Below are 21,863 nucleotides of genomic sequence, written 5' to 3' on the forward strand. Positions count from 1 at the left end.
TGAGTCCGACGGGCAGCGCAGACCTGAACACACCAGCACCATCACACAGAACTGCATTAAACATGTGAATTATGGGAGTTGTAGTGAGGGCTGATAATAGTGGGTGCAGGTGAATTATGGGAGTTGTAGTGAGGGCTGACTGATAGTGGGTGCAGGTGAATTATGGGAGTTGTAGTGAGGGCTGATAGTGGGTCAGGTAGAGGAACGAGTGCACTACACACCTTCTTTCTCCAGTTCACTCACTCCACAGCGCTTGACTTTGAACTTGGCCAGATAAGGAGCTTTAGCAGCGCTACAAACACAATACAAACAACCTCTCTCAGAAACATTCCCAACGCAGGTCAATATTGGCACAGTAATTAGCGATGGCGGCGGCGCTACGCATTACCGCACCTCTGCATGGGGGTCCCGGACTTGTAGTCGATATCCAGAACAATGGCCTCAGGATTGCTGGGCAGGTAGCAGCCTGTGAGTAAACAGAGCGCAGGCGATTAGCTAAAAACGATGATTAGTGGAGATGCTGTAATAAAAGCAGCAATAGGTAACTGACTCTTCTCACCTGGCTGAACTTTGATATCGGACAGGGCTTTCAGACAGGCCCGCTTCCTCTCATCTCCTTTCGGGACGGGTCTGATAAGAACAAAACAGATCAATATGAGAATTTACTGCAGAAAAACAACAGCAGCAGCAGCAGTAGGGATGTGACATATTATATATGTCGAAAGTTTGGACATACCCATTCTCATTTAATGTTTTTTCTTTATTTTTATTATTTTTTTATGTAAATTAATACTGAAGACCTACTCGTATGCAATTATGAAGTAATACAAAAATGTTAAATAATCAAAAACACAGTTTTATACTTAAAACCTGGGCCAGGTTTTTATTTCAGGTGTTTGTGAAGCTGAACGCTGTTTCAGTCTACTACCTAAATGCGTATGTGTTCCTTTACAGTTTAATCCTTTAATATTAATCTATAAAGTAGTAAATAATAAAAATGAAGAAGTAGAAGTAGATTATTTATGACTTTGTTTTTAGTGAATACTGAACTATAAATAAAAATACTTATATTTATTTGAAATAAAACAACACAGATTGGATTGTGATGTTCAGACAGGCAAATCCATCCTGTACTTGGTCAGCAGTCTGAACACAGCCTAGGAGCACATACTTAATAATGGCGGAGACGTTGGTGATCTTGTTGAAGAAGTCGAACTCCCTCTGGTAGAAATCTTTGGCTGGACCCGACAGAGAGCTTATGATCTCCTCCATCATCTGCTCCAGCAGCTCTCCAATGTCCGCTGATATAAACAGAAACATAATACTAAATTAAACAAACAAACTAACTAACTAACTAACTAACAACAAATAACCTAATTATATTAATGTACGTAATATTCATAGTTTTCTAATGGGTATGACTTTTAAAGCGTCAGTCTGTGAGTTTTAGAGATGTGGGGATTTGGAGACCCCTCTGGTGAGAAGGTGTAACTGCACAGGGTAGGTGATTTAAGAGTGATTGGGCGCTGCAAGATGGATGGACTGGACGGCCGTTTCCTCCACTTCAGGATCACTCACGGTCTTTCTGGTGTCCCTCCTCGTCCAGGTAGATGTTGGTCTTCATGTTCCAGATGAACTGGTGGGCGAGGAGCTGGGATTTCTGGGCGGCCCACAGTATGTACTCTCGCACATATCCCATCTGTTACAGAAAGAGAGAGAGGGAGAGAGAGGGAGAGAGAGAGACAGAGAGAGAGAGACAGAGAGAGAGAGGAGGGAGAGAGAGAGAGAGAGAGAGAGTTCTATGACAGTCATGTTAGTGTGAGCTCCCAGATTTTCTTGTTGTTTTCTGGTTTTAAATAAGAGAAATCATAAAATAATATGAATAAACTCTACATAAGGGATCAGTAAGTATGGATCTACAAAAAACAAGACTAAAAACAACAGAATCTGCAACAATTTAAAGGATTTCTTCTTATAACTATAAGAGAGGACACATCCAGGCAGAACAGCTAACAGCAGAACTGAAGTCAGAGGAAACAGAGGAAAACTCATCTCCTACAGCAGCATTTACAATCAACAGCAGCACATCTGTGAGTGACATGTTTTGTTCACACAGTGGAGGAAAAAATTAAGAGTTTATTCACTTAAATTTACCTGTTTTTAAGTGATTTTTAATAACAAAGCTTAAGATAAGCTAAAGGCTAAAGCTAAATTGTCAGTTGACTTTTGAAAATAAACATTCTGTGGGGGACACTCATATGAGCATTCGAAATGAGCCAATCAGAAGAAGCGCTGCTCCCCCCCTGCTGTCCTGAAGAGAGTGTGGCCTCACTCTGCAGTTCTGTACAGATCTGTACAATCACATACCCTTCTGAGATAAAGACTGACACCGCCCGAAAGCAGTTCAAACAGAAACTCCTGAAAGAGAAGCCGGAAACTCTGTTTGCAGATCTGTACAGGACCGGTCAGGTCAGCAACCTCATCTTCTACTCTGATCATCCCAGCTCGTGGCACAAAGCTCTGATCTCCCACTACCCCTCTGTGAAGAAGGAGGGCATCTGTAATGGGTGGAAGCTGAAAATCAAAGACCCCAATGACACAGAGACTGTGATGACCACTGTCAACATTTATAAGAACGGAACACTAATGATTCAGGGGAACCTCAGTGAGTTTCAGAAGAATTTTAATGGCCTTAAGGAGACTGCAGAGACAGAAAGACCATGTGACACTCTGCAGGAAGAAGACTCTGCTCCCACACACAGCGCCACAACACTGAACACTCACAAACAGGACAACACAGCAGAACCCTCAAATCAGGAACAGAGAGATTCTGAGCAAGACCAACACCCTTCACTCCACACCTCCATTACACTCATAAAGGAGCACTTTACACGACTAGAAGTGGAGCTGGTACACCTTCGGGAGATGGTTCTCAAACAACAGCAAGACAAAGAGCTGGAAAAGGACAGAGAGACCTACAGATCAGAGCTGGCTGAACTTAAAGAACAGGTGAAAGGACTACAAAAGAACAGAGAGGAGGACAGGGACAAACACAAGAAGGAGATGGCTGCTCTAAGAGAGGAGCTGAGACAAAGAGATACCATAGTGCAGGGTCTGGAAGAACTGCTCCTTTCCCTACATCAGCAACAGAATACTACAGCAGCAGAGATCTCCACCCAGGAGAACCTGTATGCCCAACCTCAAGCTTCCACCTCCACAAGCCCACAGCCACCTCCTCCCTCAACCTCCAACAACCTCCATCATCCTCCACCTTTAACCCCCACCGACTCACAGCAGCCTCCTCTTAACCAGCAGACACACCTGGAGCCAAGTGGTCAGGACACAAACATCAGTGAAAGAACTACACAACATCTGGACATTGTACTTTTGATGGATTCCAATGGGAAGTTTATTGATGAGAAAAAGCTTTTCCCTAAACACACAGTGGCTAAAATTTGGTGTCCCAATACAAAAAGAGCACTGGAGCTACTGACAGAGGCAAAACTGGGCTCCCCAAAGCACATCATAATCCATACAGGAACAAATGACCTGAGGGCTCAGCAAGAGAGAGTGGCGTTATCCCTGAGAGCAGTTATAGAGAAGGCCTGCAACACCTTCCCTAACACAAAAATCATTGTCTCCACCCTGCTGCCTCGCAAGGACTTCCACCCACATACAATCCAGAACATTAACGCCATCATCTCCAGAGAGTGTGAGCTACGACCAAACACACACCTCGCCCACCACCCGACACTAGATACAACCTGCCTCTTTGACCAAGTCCATTTATTTAAAGAGGTAATTCCTGTGTTTGCCAAGACATTAAAGGACGTCACACTGGCCCGGAACATCACCACCCCCCAACGCAACACTGGACGAGGACAACAGTCCACACGGCTTTCAAGACCATCAACACGACCTGCAGAAGGACCACCTTTCCATCTGAGACCTCAGCAACATGGCCCTCACTATCCACTGCTACCAGACAGGATGAGGAGTCACCATAAATACCCTGGTCCCCCGTCAGCACCCTTACCTACTACAGGTACACAGAATGCACAACTGAACAAGAACCCAGCAATAGCACCTCAGCCCATCCAGATCAGTCCAGGAACTCTGACCTACGCCCAGGCAGTCAGCAGAGCAACAAACCCAAACACTTCTGAGCTTAAAGACATTCAGCAGATGCTCAAACACATCTGCACCCATCTGATGGGACACTGTCCGTGGTAAGAGGCACATTACCAATAAGGTAAAGGACATTATTTCACAGACTATTAAATTTAATCTCTGTATGGTAACTTAGATACACAAATGTAAAAAAAAAAGAAAGAAAAAAAAATGTATTAGTGAGTACATGTTTTTGCATACTTATGTGTGTGTGTATGTGTATGTATGTGTGTATGTATGTGTATGTGTGTATGTATGTATATATGTGTATTCATATGTGTGTGTGTATATGTATGTGTGTGTGTATGTATGTATGTATATGTATGTATATATATATATATATATATATATATATGTATGTATATGTATGTATGTATGTATGTATATATATATATATATATAATGTTTATGTACTCAGTTTCATAATTTACCTATATACTTATTTATTTCCAATTTGTTCTCTTATTTTGAAACCCAGAACCAACATATATATATATTTTTTTTTCACACGGAATGGCATCTTTTAGTATCTCTTCATGGAATGTGCAGGGTTTAAACTCATCTGTTTTTGGTGTAAAGAGCAAAAATCCTGATTTTTTGAGGGAAATAAGAGATGTGGATATATTAATTTTGCAGGAGACATGGTGTAGAGGAGATGAGCCCACTGGTTGTCCCCCAGGTTACAGGGAGTTAGTGGTTCCCTCTAATAAATTAAAAGGTATAACTCAGGGAAGAGACTCAGGAGGGATGCTTATTTGGTATAAATCTGAACTAATCAATTCTATTCAAAAGGTCAAAAAAGGAGAAAATCATCTCTGGATAAAAATTAATAAGCAGTTAACCTCAACCCCCCAAAATATACTTCTTTGTGCCATCTATATCCCCCCAGCAGAATCACCATACTTTAGTGTTGAAACCTTTCCAGATTTGGAGAAAGAGATCAGCCACTTCCAATCCCAAGGACACATCATCATCTGTGGAGACCTAAATGCTAGAACAGGATATCAGCCAGACTTTATCAGCCCTCACGGTGATCACTTTATAACAGGGACTAATATAAACTTCCCAGCCTCTTCCCCCAGAGAAAACTGTGACACATCTGTAAACGCTCACGGCAGGAACCTGCTGCAGCTCTGTAGAAGCCTGGGTCTGTGCATCATAAACGGACGGCTGCGAGGGGACTCCTTCGGTCAGTTCACCCACAGCTCGGCTCTGGGCAGCAGTACTGTGGATTACGCTATAACCGATCTGGACCCGGCCTTCCTGAGAGCCTTTACAGTCAAGCCACTAACACCCCTTTCAGATCACAGCCAAATTACCCTATACCTGAACAGAACTACTACACATGACCACAGGAAACCCCCAAACAAACTTATCAAACTCAGACTTCCTGTCAGGTGGGATCAGGACAGTACAGATAAATATCTGCAGGCCACAAACAGCGAGGCAATCCAGACATGCCTCCATTCCTTTCTGTCAAACACCTTTCCCCAAAGTAAAGATGGTGTTGAAGTGGCTATGGAAAACCTAAATAGAATCTTTGATCATGCAGCTCAAATATCAAATCTGTCCATCAAGAAACACAAATCCAGAATAGTCCAATCAAATCAATGGTTTGATCATGACTGCAAGATCAAGAGAAATGAAGTACGAAAATTATCCAATCAAAAACACAAGGAACCACATAATCAGGAATTACGCATTAAATACTGTGAGATACTGAGAGAATACAAACATACACTCAAAGCTAAAAAGTACAAACACACACAACAACAAATACACAACCTAGAGAATTCAATCAATTCCAATTCATTTTGGCACAACTGGAAATCCCTAAATAAAAACAAACAAGATGATTTAACAATTAATGACGGAGACATTTGGAGAAACCATTTTAAATCATTGTACAGTCGTCCATCATTAAATACAGAGCAACAGAAAGTATCAAACAAACTAGAAACACTCCACACAGTAATCAAGGACTATCAAAACCCACTAGATTTCCCCATCACACAATCAGAGTTAGAGGAAAAACTCCGAGACCTCCAGCCCAGAAAAGCCTGCGGTACAGACGGCATCTTAAACGAAATGCTTATGAACACAGATCCTAAATTTAAATTGGCCATTCTAAAACTCTTCAATCTTATTCTAAATACAGGACATTTCCCTTCTGTCTGGAACCAAGGTCTCATCACCCCCATATTCAAATCTGGTGATAAATATGATCCAAATAACTACAGAGGAATCTGTGTGAACAGCAACCTGGGTAAGGTCTTCTGTAGCATTCTCAATACTCGACTCACAGACTACCTCACTGACCATAACATCCTTAGCAGAACTCAGATCGGCTTCTTACCAAACCACCGAACGTCCGACCACATTTTCACCCTCCACACGCTCATCGATAAATATGTAAACCAGAACAAAGACACAATCTTCGCATGTTTTGTAGATTTCCAAAAAGCGTTTGATTCCATTTGGCACACAGGGTTATTCTTTAAACTTATAGAAAGTGGTGTGGGAGGGAAAGTGTATGACGTTATTAAATCAATGTATTCTCACAGTAATTGTGCAGTGAAAATTGGAACACAAAGGACAGAGTTTTTTTCCACAGTCAAGAGGAGTACGACAGGGCTGCAGCCTCAGCCCCACACTTTTTAATATTTACATTAATGAACTGGCTGAAACATTAGAGCAGTGTGACTCAATACCCAGCCTCACTTTGGGGAATGCCAAAATCAAGTGCCTTCTATATGCAGACGACCTCGTCTTGCTGTCACCCACCAGAGAGGGTCTGCAAGAAAGCTTAAAAGTTCTGGAGAATTTCTGTCAAAACTGGGCTCTAGAAGTCAATCATCAAAAAACGAAAATAATGACCTTTCAGAGAAGATCTAAAAACCAACGGAATCACACTTTTACAATTAACAACACCAACATCCAACACACTAAATCATACACCTATCTGGGGATAACCATCAGCTCCACAGGAAGTTTTGGCTTGGCTGTGAAGGAACTCAGAGAGAAGGCGAGGAGAGCTCTATTTGCAATCAGAAAATCAATAAACTTTGAAATACCCATTACAATCTGGATCAAACTTTTTAAATCTGTTATAGAACCAATAGCCCTGTATGGCAGTGAGGTGTGGGGACCCCTGGCACAAAACGACTTCACCAGTTGGGACAAACATCCGGTTGAAATTCTGCACACAGAATTTTGTAAGAGCATCCTGCACGTGCAGAGAAAGACCCCCAATAACGGCTGCAGGGCTGAGCTAGGTCAGTACCCCCTCCTCATCACCATACAGAAACGAGCTCTAAAATTCTGGAAGCACATAAAATCCAGTGACCCCCAGTCACTGCACTACCAAGCACTGTCCGAACAGGAGCTCAACATTGAGCGGAGTCCCCTCAGCCAGCTGGTCCTCAACCTCAGTGACCTAAAACCCAACAACATTACTGACAACAGATATCCTCACCACACACTCACTCAGACCATCAGACCCAACCAAATCACAACCCAACAACAACAACACTACCTCACACACTGGACCCACACTACACAACAACAATCCAAACTGCAATGCTACACAGCCCTCAATCGTGATTACACACTGGCCCCATACCTCACAGTTCTCAGAGAGAGGTCACTGAGGAAGATCCTCACCAGGTACAGACTCAGTGAGCACAGTCTGGCTGTAGAAACTGGGCGTCACAGACAGAGCTGGGCTCCCAGAGAGGCCAGGCTGTGCTCTCACTGTGATCTCGCAGTGGTGGAGACAGAGCTGCATTTCCTCACAGAATGTTCTAGATATGAGTCTGTGAGAACCCGGTTCTACCAGAGAACGAGCAGAGTCTGCCCTGAGTTCCAGCTCTGCTCAGACTCTGAGAAGCTCCAGTATATACTGGGAGAGAAGAGAGAGCTGATCACTCAGGCAGCTCGATATGTTACAGACTGTCACAACCTGAGGGACAACCAGTGTGGACAAAACCACACAATATAAATTATTATAACTCATTTCTAATATTACTGATTCATTGATATTATTACACATTTATAAAGTCTCCACACTCTTATTTCCTTCTATTTGAATGATCATTAATAATAATTATAAGTGTTAATCCTGTAAATAATCATTTCTGTTGGTGTAATTGTATATATGTAATCTTTCTTTTAATTATTTGTTATTAATTATTATTATTATTGTTTGTTTTCTGTTTTATGCTTTGGCAATAGTGTTGACTTTTACATTCATGCCAATAAAGCACTGTTGAATTGAATTGAATTGAGAGAGAGAGAGAGAGAGAGAGAAGAGAGAGAGAGAAGAGAGAGAGAGAAGAGAGAGAGGAGCGTGAGCTGCTGGAGAACCCAGTCTGGTGTTTGGTTAGGATCTGGGTGGGGTGGCTGAACGTTCCTCACCTTGTCATACCGGAGAGCTTGCACAATTTGAGGAATGTAGAAGAGAATTGCATCCTGTCAGAGAGAACAAAGAGAAGCACTAATGTCATAAAAGCTGTGCCCATGTTAAAAATCTATTAGTATTTTTGTATAATTATTTATGTCTGAGGTTTATATGCATGCACTAAACATTCTGCACTAAAATATTGTAATTGCAAAAATGTCCTGTGACTGTCAGATTAAAAGGTCTGCAATATAATATTGCAAAATTGCAATATGATCATCTATCAGCTAGAAGATATAGATGACTATTATTTAATGCCTCCTCCGATACATGTGAAGTCAGACTCAGCCTCTTTTTGCACCTTTTTGCTGAGTAGCATCACAGAGCTAACGCAGCGACTCTGTGGTTCTGATACATCAGCTCACAGATACAGCCTTGTGCTGATCCACATCACCCTAGGAGTGATGAGGGGAAAGAGAGAGCGCCATCTACTGATCTACTGTACCCACCCAGAGAGAGCAAGGCCAGTTGAGCTCTCTCTGGGCTCTGGTAGCTGATAGCAAGCTGCCTGACTGGGATTCGAACTGGCAATCTCCTGATCATAGGGGCAGATCTTTAGACTGCTGGACCACTCAGAGCCAATCCCATGAATTTCTAGGACTGTAAATTTATTTTGTGATACAAATAAAAAACGTATACTGGGCCGGTAAAGGCCCATGGGCTATATGTTTAAGCAAAACAGAATAATCTATAAAGTGAGTGTATTTAACGTGCAGTATCAGAGCTGTACGTACGGGAGGGAAGGAGCGCAGCACTTTGACGCCGTACTGGGCCGTGAGGGGGTGAGGAGGATACATGCTGGAGAAGTAGGAGAGGCCGGTGGGGGGGTCGGCTGGAGCCCAGCACAGGATGTGGCTCAGCTCTGGAGAATCAGCGTCTATGGTGTGCCACGTCACCAGAAACTGTGGGAAGAGAATTAAACACATAGAGAGAGAAAACAGCTGAGAATATCTAACACTTCTATATTTATGTTCAGCACCAGGACACAACTTAAATTCAGAGGGTTTTTCATTATATCAAAATGTTCTGCATAATTGTAAATTAATAGTAGCAGCAGAAGTTATCCTAGCTATGAAGAAAAACATGAAATTATTTAGTAAAAAAAAAAAAAAATCTGTAAAACAAACCAGATTATGTTTTATATTTTACATTCTTCAAAGAAGCACCTCTTATTTAAATGATCAGAAAAAGAAATGAAGGTCATCAGTAAAGCAAAAATGTTACAATGATGAAACTGGCACTCATCAGGACCACCCCAGGAAAGCTTATGTCCTATAGTGCACTACCCCGCCCACCCCCTTCCCAAAACACATTTTTCTAAAAGACATAATGATTATAATGTTAAAAGTTCAGATAATTGTGTGGAAATGTATCAGTGCATTCGCACGCTAACACACCACCCAGGTTTCACAGTAGATTAAACACTAAAAGAGGAGGCTATTGATGCTTTTGTCTCACCTTCACCGCCTCCGGGACGTCGCTGACGGCGCCGGGGTCCAGTCGGACTAGCCGGGTCACTTCAGCCACAATAGCCTCTGTATTCTTAAACCTGTAAAACAGGACCAAAAAGGTCAATGTGCCGTTTACCAGCACAACACTAAACATCATAAAGGCCAAATTACACCCCAATACACCAAACAATCACCTGTATTTGAGTATACACCACATGGACAAAAGTATTGGGACACCTGCTCATCCATTTCTTATAAAATTAAATGTTTTTAATAGGATTAAAAAGAGTTTTTACTGCTCCTGTTAGAGTAACTGTCTCTACTGTCCAGAGAAACAAGATTCGACTAGATTTTAAAATAGCTGTAAGGATCTCCATTTAAGAGAAAATGCTGTAAGAACATCGTTTAGAAACGTTTTGTAAAAGTTCCAGCTACAGAAATAACGTTTCAGGAATGTTCTGAAAACGTTATTAGAACATTATAAGAATGTTTCTCACATGTCTTTCCCTTCTAGATGAATATATGAACATTACGGAAAGTATAAAAGCTGCTTTCCCAAAAGTAAAACTTAAAACATCAGCATAAATGACGTTGCAGAGACGTTACCAAACTGTTTAAAATAAAGATTAAATAAAGGAACGATAGATTGAACATTATAATAATGTTAAATGTAGCATTTAGAAAAGCATGAAGCCTATGATCAGTGGTTTCAGACCGCTGGCTCGAGTCCTGGTCATGCAGCTTGCCATCAGCTGCCGGAGCCCCGAGAGAGCCAAGAAAGCACAATTGGCTTTGCTCTCTCTGGGTGGGTACAGTACAGTAGATGGCGCTCTCTCTTTCCCCTCATCACTCCTAGGGTGATGTGGATCAGCACAAGGCTGCGTCTGTGAGCTGCTGTATCAGAATCGAGTCGCTGCGCTTTCCTCTGAGCGTTAGCGCTGCTGTGATGCTACGGGTGGGCGTACCGGGTGGATAGCTGCATGGCGAGGTAGGGGGAGATGCTCCAGGCCAGGTTGACGTGGTCCTTCCACTGTTTCTCACTTAAGCTGATGTATTTGGATCTCCAGTTGGCGATGCTGGTCTCCACCGACTGCTCGGTGAAGATGGCCAGCTCCTGGGCGGAGAGCGGGTTGTACCAGGTGGTGAGGCGCTCAATCTCACTGGCCTGGAGAAAAAAGGAAGAAAAGGAGGAAACCAGTGATTTAAAACTTGTTCTATGAGCTAAAAAAGCTAGTTTTAGCACCATTTCCAACACCAGCAGATGACATGTCTCTCCAAACCATCACTGATTGGTGGAAACTTCACACTAGACCTCGAGCAGTTTGGACTGTGTGTCTCTCCACTCTTCCTCCAGACTCTGATCCCTTCATTTACAAATGAAATGTAAAACTTACTGATGATCAGTGATGGTTTGGAGAGTCATGTCTGTCATCTGCTGGTGTTGATCCACTGTGTTTTATTATCAAGTCTAAAGTCAGTGCAGTTTAGTTTCCCCACAAAATCTTACAGCTCTTCAGATCTTACAAATTCCCTCTGCTGAAAACAACTTTTATGGAGATGCAGATTTCATTTTCCAGCAGGACTTGGCACACTGCCCACACTGCCAAAAGTACCAATTGCTCTTATATAATATTCAAATTTTTTCAGACACTGTTTTTTGGGTTTTCATTGTCTGTTAAGACATAATTATGCTATATCAGCAACATGTTGGCTATTTTATTGCATCAACAATGTTCATGACTTGAGCATCACAGACTTAAATCAGTGTCTTTATATGAAGGACTTGTAGAAAATGGAAGTATTTTAACTGATGGAATCATTTCAAAAACATTTTTTTCTTATTTGTAACCATATAAAAGTTTTTTGTTGTTCGCTTAAAATATATCAGTCTGTGTGTAATACATCTATACAATATGATTTTAACATTTTAAACTGAAATAAAGAAATAAGGAGCTGTGTGTTTATAAGGAGACAAGATTTAATACAGGCTGAAGAATGAAGGCCTACCAGCAGAGCCAGCAGCAGTGTTCTGCGCTTCATGTAGTATTTGTGGAGCTGAGTTCCCCTGTTGCTCTTCTTAGACATTCCTATAAGAAACACAGAAACAAAAACAAACATAACTTATTGTAATATGCAGCTCATTTCTCTCTGCAGCCTTCAGACTGTACAACTCAACACTCTAATATATATACATATTTGTTTATTTATCCATCACTTTTTCATCATCATCTGTACTGGACACCTTTTTCACAGCAAAATACCACACAGTCCAGTCAGAACATTATGACCACCTCACCTGTCAGCTCCACTAATCAGAAACAGTGTAGCTGTGTAGTTGTATAATAATTCCAGATTGTAGCTGTATATGTGTTTCTCTGTATGTATTAATAGTCTCCACCTTTCACCCTGTTCTACAATATTCAGAAACCACAGGATAGAAAACCACCACAGATCAGATATTATTATTATTATTATTACTGTACTTATTTCACATCTTTTTGTATTTGTGTGTGAACCTGTAGGAAGCCTAATATTCCCCCTGAGAGATTAATAAAGTGATAATAGGCTGTGGGATGAGCTGCTTTTTGTCATAGTAAAACCAGATGAACAGGGTGGCAGGGTAAAGTGACAGGGTAAGAGGTGTGTGATGATTTAAGGAGGCAGTTTATGCTGTTATAACTGCTGGAGTACAATGCTGCGCTCTATTTATGAGCCGGATATAGGAGCTGGGAATGACGTCACACCAAACTGAATGTGTGAATGCAGTTAAACATTTAAACATCAAAAAAGTGTAAAAATGGACAATAAATAAACACAACCCCTTTTATGGCTGCCTGTCTGTATTAATTCAGCTATATTTGAGTAAACATTAGTAAAACACAAGTAAAACATTGTGAAAATATTTTTTCATCATATCACATATTAAAGAAAAAATGTAAAATTATTAGATTGATCACAACAATATTCTGTGATTAATCGGACGATTTCTTCTCCTTAAGACTAAGCTCTTAATAATAGGTATTTAAATGGGAACAAAAGAATCAGTGTTAGATTTCTTTTTTCAAATGAGAATATATTAATGTTCTAAGTTATAAATTTAACAGAGTTTAGTGGAGCTCCATATTCCACACTTAACAACCTAGAAAGACACGAGTGTTAGAGTGAGAGAAGAAGAGAGAGAGAGAAGAAGAGAGAGAGACAGAGAAAGAGAGAGAAAGAGAGAGAGATATAAAAGTCTGCAGTAACTCTGCAGTAATGATACAGTAATGATTATATCTGTGAATAAAATCGCTAATGCATCACCAGGCTCTGTAAACTCTGTGACGTGATAAATTTGGGCTAAAAGAAAAGTACAGTGTTAAAAACTTTCTACATTATTAATTGCATGCATTAACGTGTTAACATTAACAGCCCTAATAAAAATACATAAGCCTAAGAAGAACATCCCCTGCACACGTCTTTAGACGTCTGGACTCGGCTGGGCTCCTCAGGCTGGTGATCACAGAGCTCAGGGCTTTAGCTGCAGCGCTAAGCTAATGCTATTATACACTTAAACTGAATCAGGGTTACGGAGCGGCCATACCCGACTTCTTGGAAGTGGTGGACATTCCGCTGGACAGCGGGTACGTGTTGATCCAGCCCTGAGCGCTCTGCTGCCGCGTGCCCACCGCCATGTCCATGGTGTTCCGGGGGTCCGCGGCGTTCATCACCGACAGGCTGTTCAGAGACGGGTCCTGATTATCTGCCAAAACCAAGCAAAGAGAAAATCAGTGATCTGAACACTGCTAAACACCGTCTCTGTGCTGCTTCAGTCTGATTACTATAGGATTATTTATCACATTTAAATGAATTAATTAATACATATCAAATTGCATCGACACGCTCCACTTCTCATCCATGGGTCACTACTCTGGGTGGAAATCACTGTAATTGGGCAAAACTGGCCATTTTGCTGCAGCCAATCAGAGTGAAGGTGTGAGAAAGTGTTGTATATTAGGCATTATTGCACTCACCCACTCTTACTTACTCAACTTACTCTTTTTCAAACCTTTTTATTGTAGGGCGTTTTCACACAAGCACTATTTGGTTTGGTTAAAACAGACTCTGGTTGGTTTGTAGTTTTGGTGCGGTTGGTTTGGGCAGGTGTAAAATCAGTAATCACACTCGGGTTCGGAATAAAACATCGCACCGAGATCCTTGAGTGGAGGTGGTCTTGGTCTGCTTTAAAACAAACCCTGTCTGTAGAAGTTCTGTTTGTGATAAAAAATGTGATCCGACCAATTATACTTATTTTACTTGAGCTAAACAGCTGTTCAGGTGCAGTTTAACTTGATTTATTACCCAGATAATAATTACTACACTGTGCTCACAAGGTTTGTGGGGGGGGGGCATTTCGGTGCGTTTAGGTTTGTGCCTGTGTGAAAACAAACCAAACCGAGGGGAAAACGCACAAAGCAAACAAACTCAACTAATTTGGACCAGGGAACAAATCAACTACAGGTGTGAAAACATCGTAAATATACGACTGTATTGATTAGTATTGGCACTTTCACGCAATGAATTAGTAACACCAGCACTGGACATTTCCACAAATACAGAGGCAAAAATACCGGGAGACTTTCCGCTCGGTGAAATCACACGTATGGGGGGGTGGGGTGTCTGAGGGGCGGATGGTTCGAGCGTAGATTAGTCCTCTGATACTGAGATGATCATGCAGCTAATATGGGCGGAGCTAATTTATGGAAGAGAGAGAGAATGCCGTCTACAATGGAGGTGGTGCTGAGGGGGGTCAGTGGAGGTGGTTTCTGGGGTGGAGAGGGCGGAGCCATTTCTCAATTTGAGCTCAAACTGAGACAAATTGATAAATCGGGGGTCCGCGATGACAGTCATGTCGTGCATTTCTCACGCTCGCTGCAAATTTGCACGGGGGCAAATTTGAGCTGCGCCCACATGCTCCCAGGCACCGTAGTCCCACAGCCGGAGCGAGGAGGCTTACTTAAGATCGATATCGGAGACGTGCTGGAAACGATTAGCGATCCGAAAATCCCAGCAGAGAGAGAGCTTTGAGGGGGATTGGCGCCAGGCTCACCCGGTGGCACGAGCTGGCAAGCAGCTAGGTACTTCTTGTCTGAGAGGATGCTGGCGTAGAACTTGATCATCACACAGATGTCCTCGCGCAGGTGCTTGTCCCCCTGAGTGGGGAACTTGGACGCCACGCTGAAATCGAAGAACAATCAATTAATAAATCAATCAATTATCAGTATTAAGAATTAAGAATTGGTATGTTTTGTTTCCAGACTGCCCCTATAGTTAGGACACGCTTTACACATGCATTTCTGGACAAGCTAAAAGAGATACAGAAGCATCACTGAAAGCTAAAAAAATTGAGATTTCTTTTGAGTACACGACTTTGAGTACCGTATTTTTTGCACTTTAAGACGCACTAAAATTTGTCAAAAAAAAAAAACTGTATTTGTATGTATTATTGTTTTGTATTATGCACTGTATTATGTATGTGTAGTGTAGGCCTGTTGGCAGCATTAGCCAGGTTTTCCAGACAGGGATTTAGCCTAGTCCTGAACTACACAGCATTCTGAATAGAGATTATTTACTAAAAGGAAAATGAGGCTGGAAAACGAGGCACAGCTGTTAACTGAAAGCCTGAATTCCAGGTGACTCAACCTCAAAGAGCTGACTGAGAAAATGATCATCTAAACAAGAGGAGATACTTTGAAGAATGTAAAATATAAATCATATTCTGGTTTGTGTAACACTTTTTCTGTTTAGCAAATAATTCCTTATGTTTTTCTTCATAATTTGGATGACTTTAGTATAAATCTAAAATACGGAACATCCAAACTTTTTAGTGGTACTGTATATCGAAGAACAAAAATTATTCACATTATAGATGGAAAGATACAGTAAAGGTAAAGTTTGTACAGGTAATCTGTGCTGTAGATGAATCAGAGGGAGGAGCGGTACCTGAAATAATCGAAGGCAGTGGAGTAGATCTTCTCTCGGAGGACGTTGCGGATGGTGGCGTTAGTGACCACATCCGAGTGCAGCAGAGAAAGTCCGAGCGTCAGCAGCCTGCGCACACACACACACACACACACACACACACAAACTTAGAACCTCAGAACCTCAGGGTTACACCGTTTATTTCTGGGTCATCAAACACGCCGTGAAACCAAATGATCTGAAACAGAGGCGGTAGGAGTCGGCCGTGAACCTGAAGCGTGGTCCGATGGCGGCGACGTGGCGGTTCAGGCTGCTCTTCAGGCCGCCCACGTTCAGAGACAGGGACCTCTGGAGCAGACTGCCGAATATCTCCACCTGATCAGCACTGCAGTACTTCGCTATCTCGAACCGCTGGACCAGGAACTGAGAAGAACCAAAAACACAAGAATATCAGAATACGAATTCACTGCATTTAGAGAAAATATACATAAGTTATCCTTAAAGTAATGCACCCAATCAGCTAGAAGGAGTGATGACTTAAGTAGCATCACAGCTCTAATGCTCGGAGGAAAGCGCAGCGACTCGGTTCTGATACATCAGCTCACAGATGCAGCCTTGTGCTGATCCACATCACCCTCGGAGTGATGAGGGGAAAGAGAGAGCGCTATCTGCTGTACTGTACCCACCCAGAGAGAGAGCAAGACCAACTGTGCTCTCCCAGGGCTCTGCTAGCTGATGGCAAGCTGCATGACCGGGATTCAAACTAGCAATCTCCTAATCTCCCCTTCATAGTGGCAGCACTTAGCGATTAGTTTCTTATCAAACATGAAACCTTGAAATGTGTCATTCTTAAATAGAAACCTTCAAAATTTAGGTGTGTATCAGGTAGAAAAACTTATGAAAAAATGCTGACCTGTTCAGGCTTACTCATTTAAATTAAATTTAAAAAACAGATTATAAGTGTATTACAGAGACAGAGACACTATAGTGAGAGGATGAACTCGAATAACATCAATTACAGATATTACACCGATACAAATATGCTGTGTATTTTGGCTGTATTTCCTTTTAGTGGTAAAATCTCTATATAAACTAACCACGAATTTACTCCAATCGTGAGGGCTGATTATTGATTTATGGTATTAAATACAGGTAAATCTATGATGCCCTCATGAAGCAGTGTGCGGAGCAGAGTGGTACTGACCTCGATCCAGATGTAGTGGGGGGTGATGTCGGGGGGGCAGGGCACCGGCTGACTCTCCTCGGATGCAGCCAGAGGATCGGCCTCCACCTGAGCGTCAGAGAACAGCCCCATCTTCAGCTCCACCGTCATCTGCCACGCCCCCGCCATCTCACGCATAAACTGCAGACAGAGAGAGAGACGAGTATGAGGAACGAGGAGGGGCGCTGTAATGCTCATTGCTATCTTACACCTCACCATCAGTCTATTTTCACTTCTTCCTCCTGCCTGGTTTAAACAGCAGCAGAGCTTCTGAATATATCTACACTGATGGGCGTGCTGGAGCTCCTTCACAGCGTCAACCAGCAGCTCAGTTTCCTCTGCTGAGAAGAGTTTGTTGAACACGTCCAGGTAGCTGCACCGTTACAATAGCAATCCACCAAAGACAGAGCCCACCTGACTCTTGGAGAGAATGATGAGCAAACAGTGACAAACTGATTGCTTTATTTCACGTTACGCCCAAAATTAATTAACCACACCTATGATTAATTAATCATGAATTAATACATGACTTTTGTATTGCATTTCGAGCCACGCAAGGTGTACTTTTCCTTTTTTTGCACATTTTACGGCTCAGCTGTAGAACGTTAAAATAGGGCCCTTATAGTCTGAACCAATGCTTGTGTGTTTGTTTTTTGTGTAACTCTCAGGTGAATTCTGATGGAGATGTTGGGATTCTCTGCTTACCGGAACCTCCATGCCGGTTCGAGCTGCTAAGAGCCATTCCCAGCAGGCTATAGCCGTCTCCATGCCGTTCTCCGTAAACATCTTCAGCGGGGACCAGCACAGGTGATGCAGGAGCTGTGGGTCGCAGTCTGCAGAACACACACACACATACATAAATACATATACAGTTATAATTATTATAATAAATATTCAGCTTATTCTCTCTAAATGCATCAGGGATAGTGTCAAACTAGTAATAATATAAATAAAAAGAATCAAACCAAAGCTGCCACAATTTTAATTTACCTTTATCAGTCAATCAGCAGGGATTATTAGAGGGCTAATCCTAGTTATTCTACCTTTTTCCCAGAATTTCTGAATTTCAATTCAGTCATATATTGCTTTATTGTTTAGTGTGATAATACCGTAATATTTATTGAGATGTTTATCAAACTGAGAAAATCTCATACGAGTGAAACCCTAAATGTAAGTAAATATAATACAGTATGTGTGAAGGTCATGTAGGTGGTGAAGGTCGTGCCTTTAGAGCTGATGAGCAGAGCTGCTAGTTTGAACATGGCTTCAGTAAAAGCTTCAGGCTGGCCTCCATCCAGAGCCTCGTTCATCTGTCTGATCATCAGCTTATTCAGATCCGACGTGCTGCGGGTCGCCTCCGAGAAATGGATCATACCCGCCACCTACACACACACACACACACAGACACACACACACACATGTTCAGAGTCTATTTTATTTTACTTTCACAGCAGTAATATTCGACCTATAGTGTGAACCTGACGGTATTATAATAAACTGTAAGCGTGGAGAGATGGAGAAATCAATAATCAATAAGTGATGATGATCAGCACCTCTCCAGCGTAGCGATTCCTCAGGTTCAGCGAGGCCATGAAGTTAGAGTAATCTTTCTTCACACACGCCGGCCTCTCCGTCAGCTGCGTGCTCTGCAGACAAAACACACAAATACAAATATCAGTTTATCAGTTAAAGATTTTGACATTTTAAAGAAGTGTATATATTGCTGAGTATTGCTGTACATTAATGTGTAATGCTGAGTAATGCTGAGTATTGTTGAGTATTTCTGTATACTCTTGTGTACTGCTGTGTATTGCTGTGTATTGCTGTGTATTATTGTGTACTGCTCTGTACTGCAGTGTAGTGCAGTGTTTTGCTGTGTACTGCTGTGTATTGTTGTTTATTGCTGTGTAGTGCTGCGTACTGTTGTTCATTGCTCTGTACTGCTGAAACTCACTCCGAGTGTGGTGCTCTGCCGGTTGTATCCGGCGAAGTGCAGGATGCTCTCAGTGGCCATGGCGAGGCCGGTGTGCTGAGACAGACCCGATACCCAGTTCTGGTGTTTGTTCAGGTATTCCTGAGGAAGAGACGGAAACATCAGAGTCTCTACAGAGTCTGAACTGAGCAAAGGCTCATCAGGGTTTATCAGTAGAGATTAATTATTTCATTAAATCAGCAGGTAAAACAAGTATCGGGTTATTAGACTCACCTGTAGGTGAGATTTGGTGACGGACGGCGCCCACTTCATCGCCTCCTTCAGGATCTCTCCACACCGAGCAGCGAAGTCCTTCACTATACTCTACATCAGAACACACACACCACCAGCACAGTCAGCGCAGTCAGTATTCCTGCTGTGTTTCCAGCTGTCTCTAAAGCTCTATCCGGACGGGATTAGTTTCTCAGGAGGTTCTTGGGTAATTTTTGTTCTTTAATGGGGGTTTTTATCCTCTGTGATTTTATTCCTGTCCAGAACGATCATGTACGTGTTTTTCTCAGATGTCCTCTGAGTAGAAGAGTAAAATATTTTTTTTTACAGATGTCCCCCTGAGATACTAATACAATTCAACATTTGACTGGTACTGTCTGTATTACCCATGATGCAACAGCTCACCTCTCTGGCTTCATATGTATCAGGAACAGTGATGTGGTACGGAGTGTCTGGGATGTCGTAATACGGCTGATCTTTGTGGATGTCCTGAGGAGGATATAATATATTCATACAATCATTAGAATGATCATTATTTATAGAGGTGGATAATCCAGATCCAGAAAGTTAAAATCCGTCCCAGGATTCACAGAACTGCTCCAGCAGCTGGAACCAAATCTTGGGATGGATTTTTACTTTGAGAACCTGGATTACACCCAGTTCCTCACTGAAAATGTGAAAATGTTTTATGTACTTTATGTGTTTTATGTGTTTGAAGGTGTGTTATGAAATCTTACAGCGCTGAGGGAGACGGAGAGAGTCTGTAAAATATCCAGCATCGTCTTCAGCACACGCCCACTCCACAGCAGGTGAGGAAAACTAGACGACAAAACAGCAAAAATACAACTCTTACATTAATTCTTCTGTACCCTCTCTCTCTCTCTGACTAATAAAGAAGCAGCATGACCACCTATATTTTCTCTCTCAGACTCTGGCTGCTGATGGAGAAGCAGCAGCATGAGTTATTGTACTCTCTCTCTCTCTCTCTGACTCTGGCTGCTGATGGAGAAGCAGCATGATGCAAAATTCTAACCAGAGATTCTTGGATTACAGTAAGAGAATCTCAGTCTAATTTAGATCTGTATAACCGCACTTACGTCTCGGCGAGGCCGGACAGGTATTTATCAGCGACGCGTCGGATCCTCTTGTGGATGTGGTTGAAGTTGACCAGCAAGAACTGAGCGTGCCGCTCCAGCTCTTCCTCGTGGGCTTTGGTTTTGGGCTGGAAAAACAGAATAAACCAGTACGAGCTCAGCGATGGTGCTGTTTACACCTTAAATCACTTCCCAGAACAAACCAGAACTGTGGAGTTACCTTATCCGCCATCATCTGAAGAAACACGTCGAAAACCTTATCACCAACCGCGATCACACACTGCAGCATCCCTGAGGAACACAGGAGCGAATACGGTTTTATATACAGTTATAATGAATCATACTTAGCAATTATCGAACTAATTATCATATATATTCACCACCTCTTTTACAGCGCTGTGGTTCAATCAATCAATCATTTAATTTGATTCTGCACTCTCCCTATTGGTCATGTCATTCACACGATGCAAATTCGGTTGCCAGGTTTCGAACATAAAATTAACCGTAATTATTTATATTTAATGTATATAGTATATTTAATGTATTTAATGTATATTTAAAAAAATATTGATATTCCAACATATCATATAAAAAAAATTCATTTGCAATACTTTTGCAAAACAATATCAATATGTGGCATCATACATAGATATATTTATTAAAACATAGGTGCTCTAAACTCCCTAAACCTCACAAAAAAACAGGGTTAGTAAACCTGTGGTGAAGAATATTGGTTTCTTAAATTCTGTGAAACTGAAACACCAATAAATCCATAATTTCTTGAATTTGATTATTTAAAAGTATGGTCTTGTGATATATCAACAAAAAAATATGTTGCAAAATCACAGTAACATCATGGTTTTATGGGATCTCCAGCCCTATTAAAGGTAATATCACAACAGAAAATGGTATGTTGTATTAAAGTACATAATTCTAATTAATCAAAACCTCTGAAACCATAATATGCCGAACTGATTTTTGAATAATTTTATAAAATGTATACTACTGAAGGACACAGCGCCATCTATTGGATTTTATTAGCCAAACATATGGCTCTGCTGATTGGTAGAGATGGAACAATCAGGTTGTGTATATTAACCACCACTTTTGAACAGTGTGGTTTAAAACTACATATATAAACTGCATTTTATGAGTACTGTGAAAAGGATTTAAGCTCACCTGATTTGTCCTTCTGGATGGCTCGGTCTTCAAAATAGCGAAACATCACCTGGAAACGGTCTGAATCCAGAGAGCGCAGCATTCTAGAAAAATATAAATATAATTACTATAACGTTAATGTGAC

At 41.7% G+C, this 21,863-nt stretch overlaps 1 protein-coding gene across 4 annotated transcripts in view; it reads right to left on the reverse strand.

Moving 5' to 3' along the window:
• pi4kaa (phosphatidylinositol 4-kinase, catalytic, alpha a) overlaps positions 1-21,863 on the reverse strand; it is a 41,520-nt gene that overhangs the window by 5,713 nt on the left and 13,944 nt on the right. For 2 of the 4 annotated variants that reach the window (XM_049468484.1, XM_049468485.1), the window contains exons 23-48: positions 21,740-21,822; positions 20,781-20,851; positions 20,564-20,688; positions 20,204-20,285; positions 19,872-19,955; positions 19,470-19,559; positions 19,218-19,337; positions 18,817-18,909; positions 18,489-18,645; positions 17,969-18,096; positions 17,246-17,404; positions 16,313-16,464; positions 16,063-16,170; positions 15,077-15,297; positions 13,664-13,822; positions 12,088-12,167; positions 11,046-11,245; positions 10,088-10,178; positions 9,364-9,531; positions 8,587-8,640; positions 1,579-1,699; positions 1,172-1,301; positions 560-630; positions 394-466; positions 222-292; positions 1-23 (exon numbers count right to left, since the gene is read on the reverse strand). The exon at positions 1-23 is cut by the window's left edge and continues 87 nt beyond it. In XM_049468484.1, the coding sequence (XP_049324441.1) occupies positions 1-23; positions 222-292; positions 394-466; positions 560-630; positions 1,172-1,301; positions 1,579-1,699; positions 8,587-8,640; positions 9,364-9,531; positions 10,088-10,178; positions 11,046-11,245; positions 12,088-12,167; positions 13,664-13,822; positions 15,077-15,297; positions 16,063-16,170; positions 16,313-16,464; positions 17,246-17,404; positions 17,969-18,096; positions 18,489-18,645; positions 18,817-18,909; positions 19,218-19,337; positions 19,470-19,559; positions 19,872-19,955; positions 20,204-20,285; positions 20,564-20,688; positions 20,781-20,851; positions 21,740-21,822 (2,914 nt within the window). The remainder of the gene's footprint in view (positions 24-221; positions 293-393; positions 467-559; positions 631-1,171; positions 1,302-1,578; positions 1,700-8,586; positions 8,641-9,363; positions 9,532-10,087; positions 10,179-11,045; positions 11,246-12,087; positions 12,168-13,663; positions 13,823-15,076; positions 15,298-16,062; positions 16,171-16,312; positions 16,465-17,245; positions 17,405-17,968; positions 18,097-18,488; positions 18,646-18,816; positions 18,910-19,217; positions 19,338-19,469; positions 19,560-19,871; positions 19,956-20,203; positions 20,286-20,563; positions 20,689-20,780; positions 20,852-21,739; positions 21,823-21,863) is intronic. The other 2 variants (XM_022680760.2, XM_049468486.1) reach the window with 1 other exon arrangement.

The sequence above is a fragment of the Astyanax mexicanus genome, chromosome 20 (genome assembly GCF_023375975.1).
Source record: "Astyanax mexicanus isolate ESR-SI-001 chromosome 20, AstMex3_surface, whole genome shotgun sequence".
In the NCBI taxonomy this organism is placed as follows: Eukaryota; Metazoa; Chordata; class Actinopteri; order Characiformes; family Acestrorhamphidae; genus Astyanax; species Astyanax mexicanus.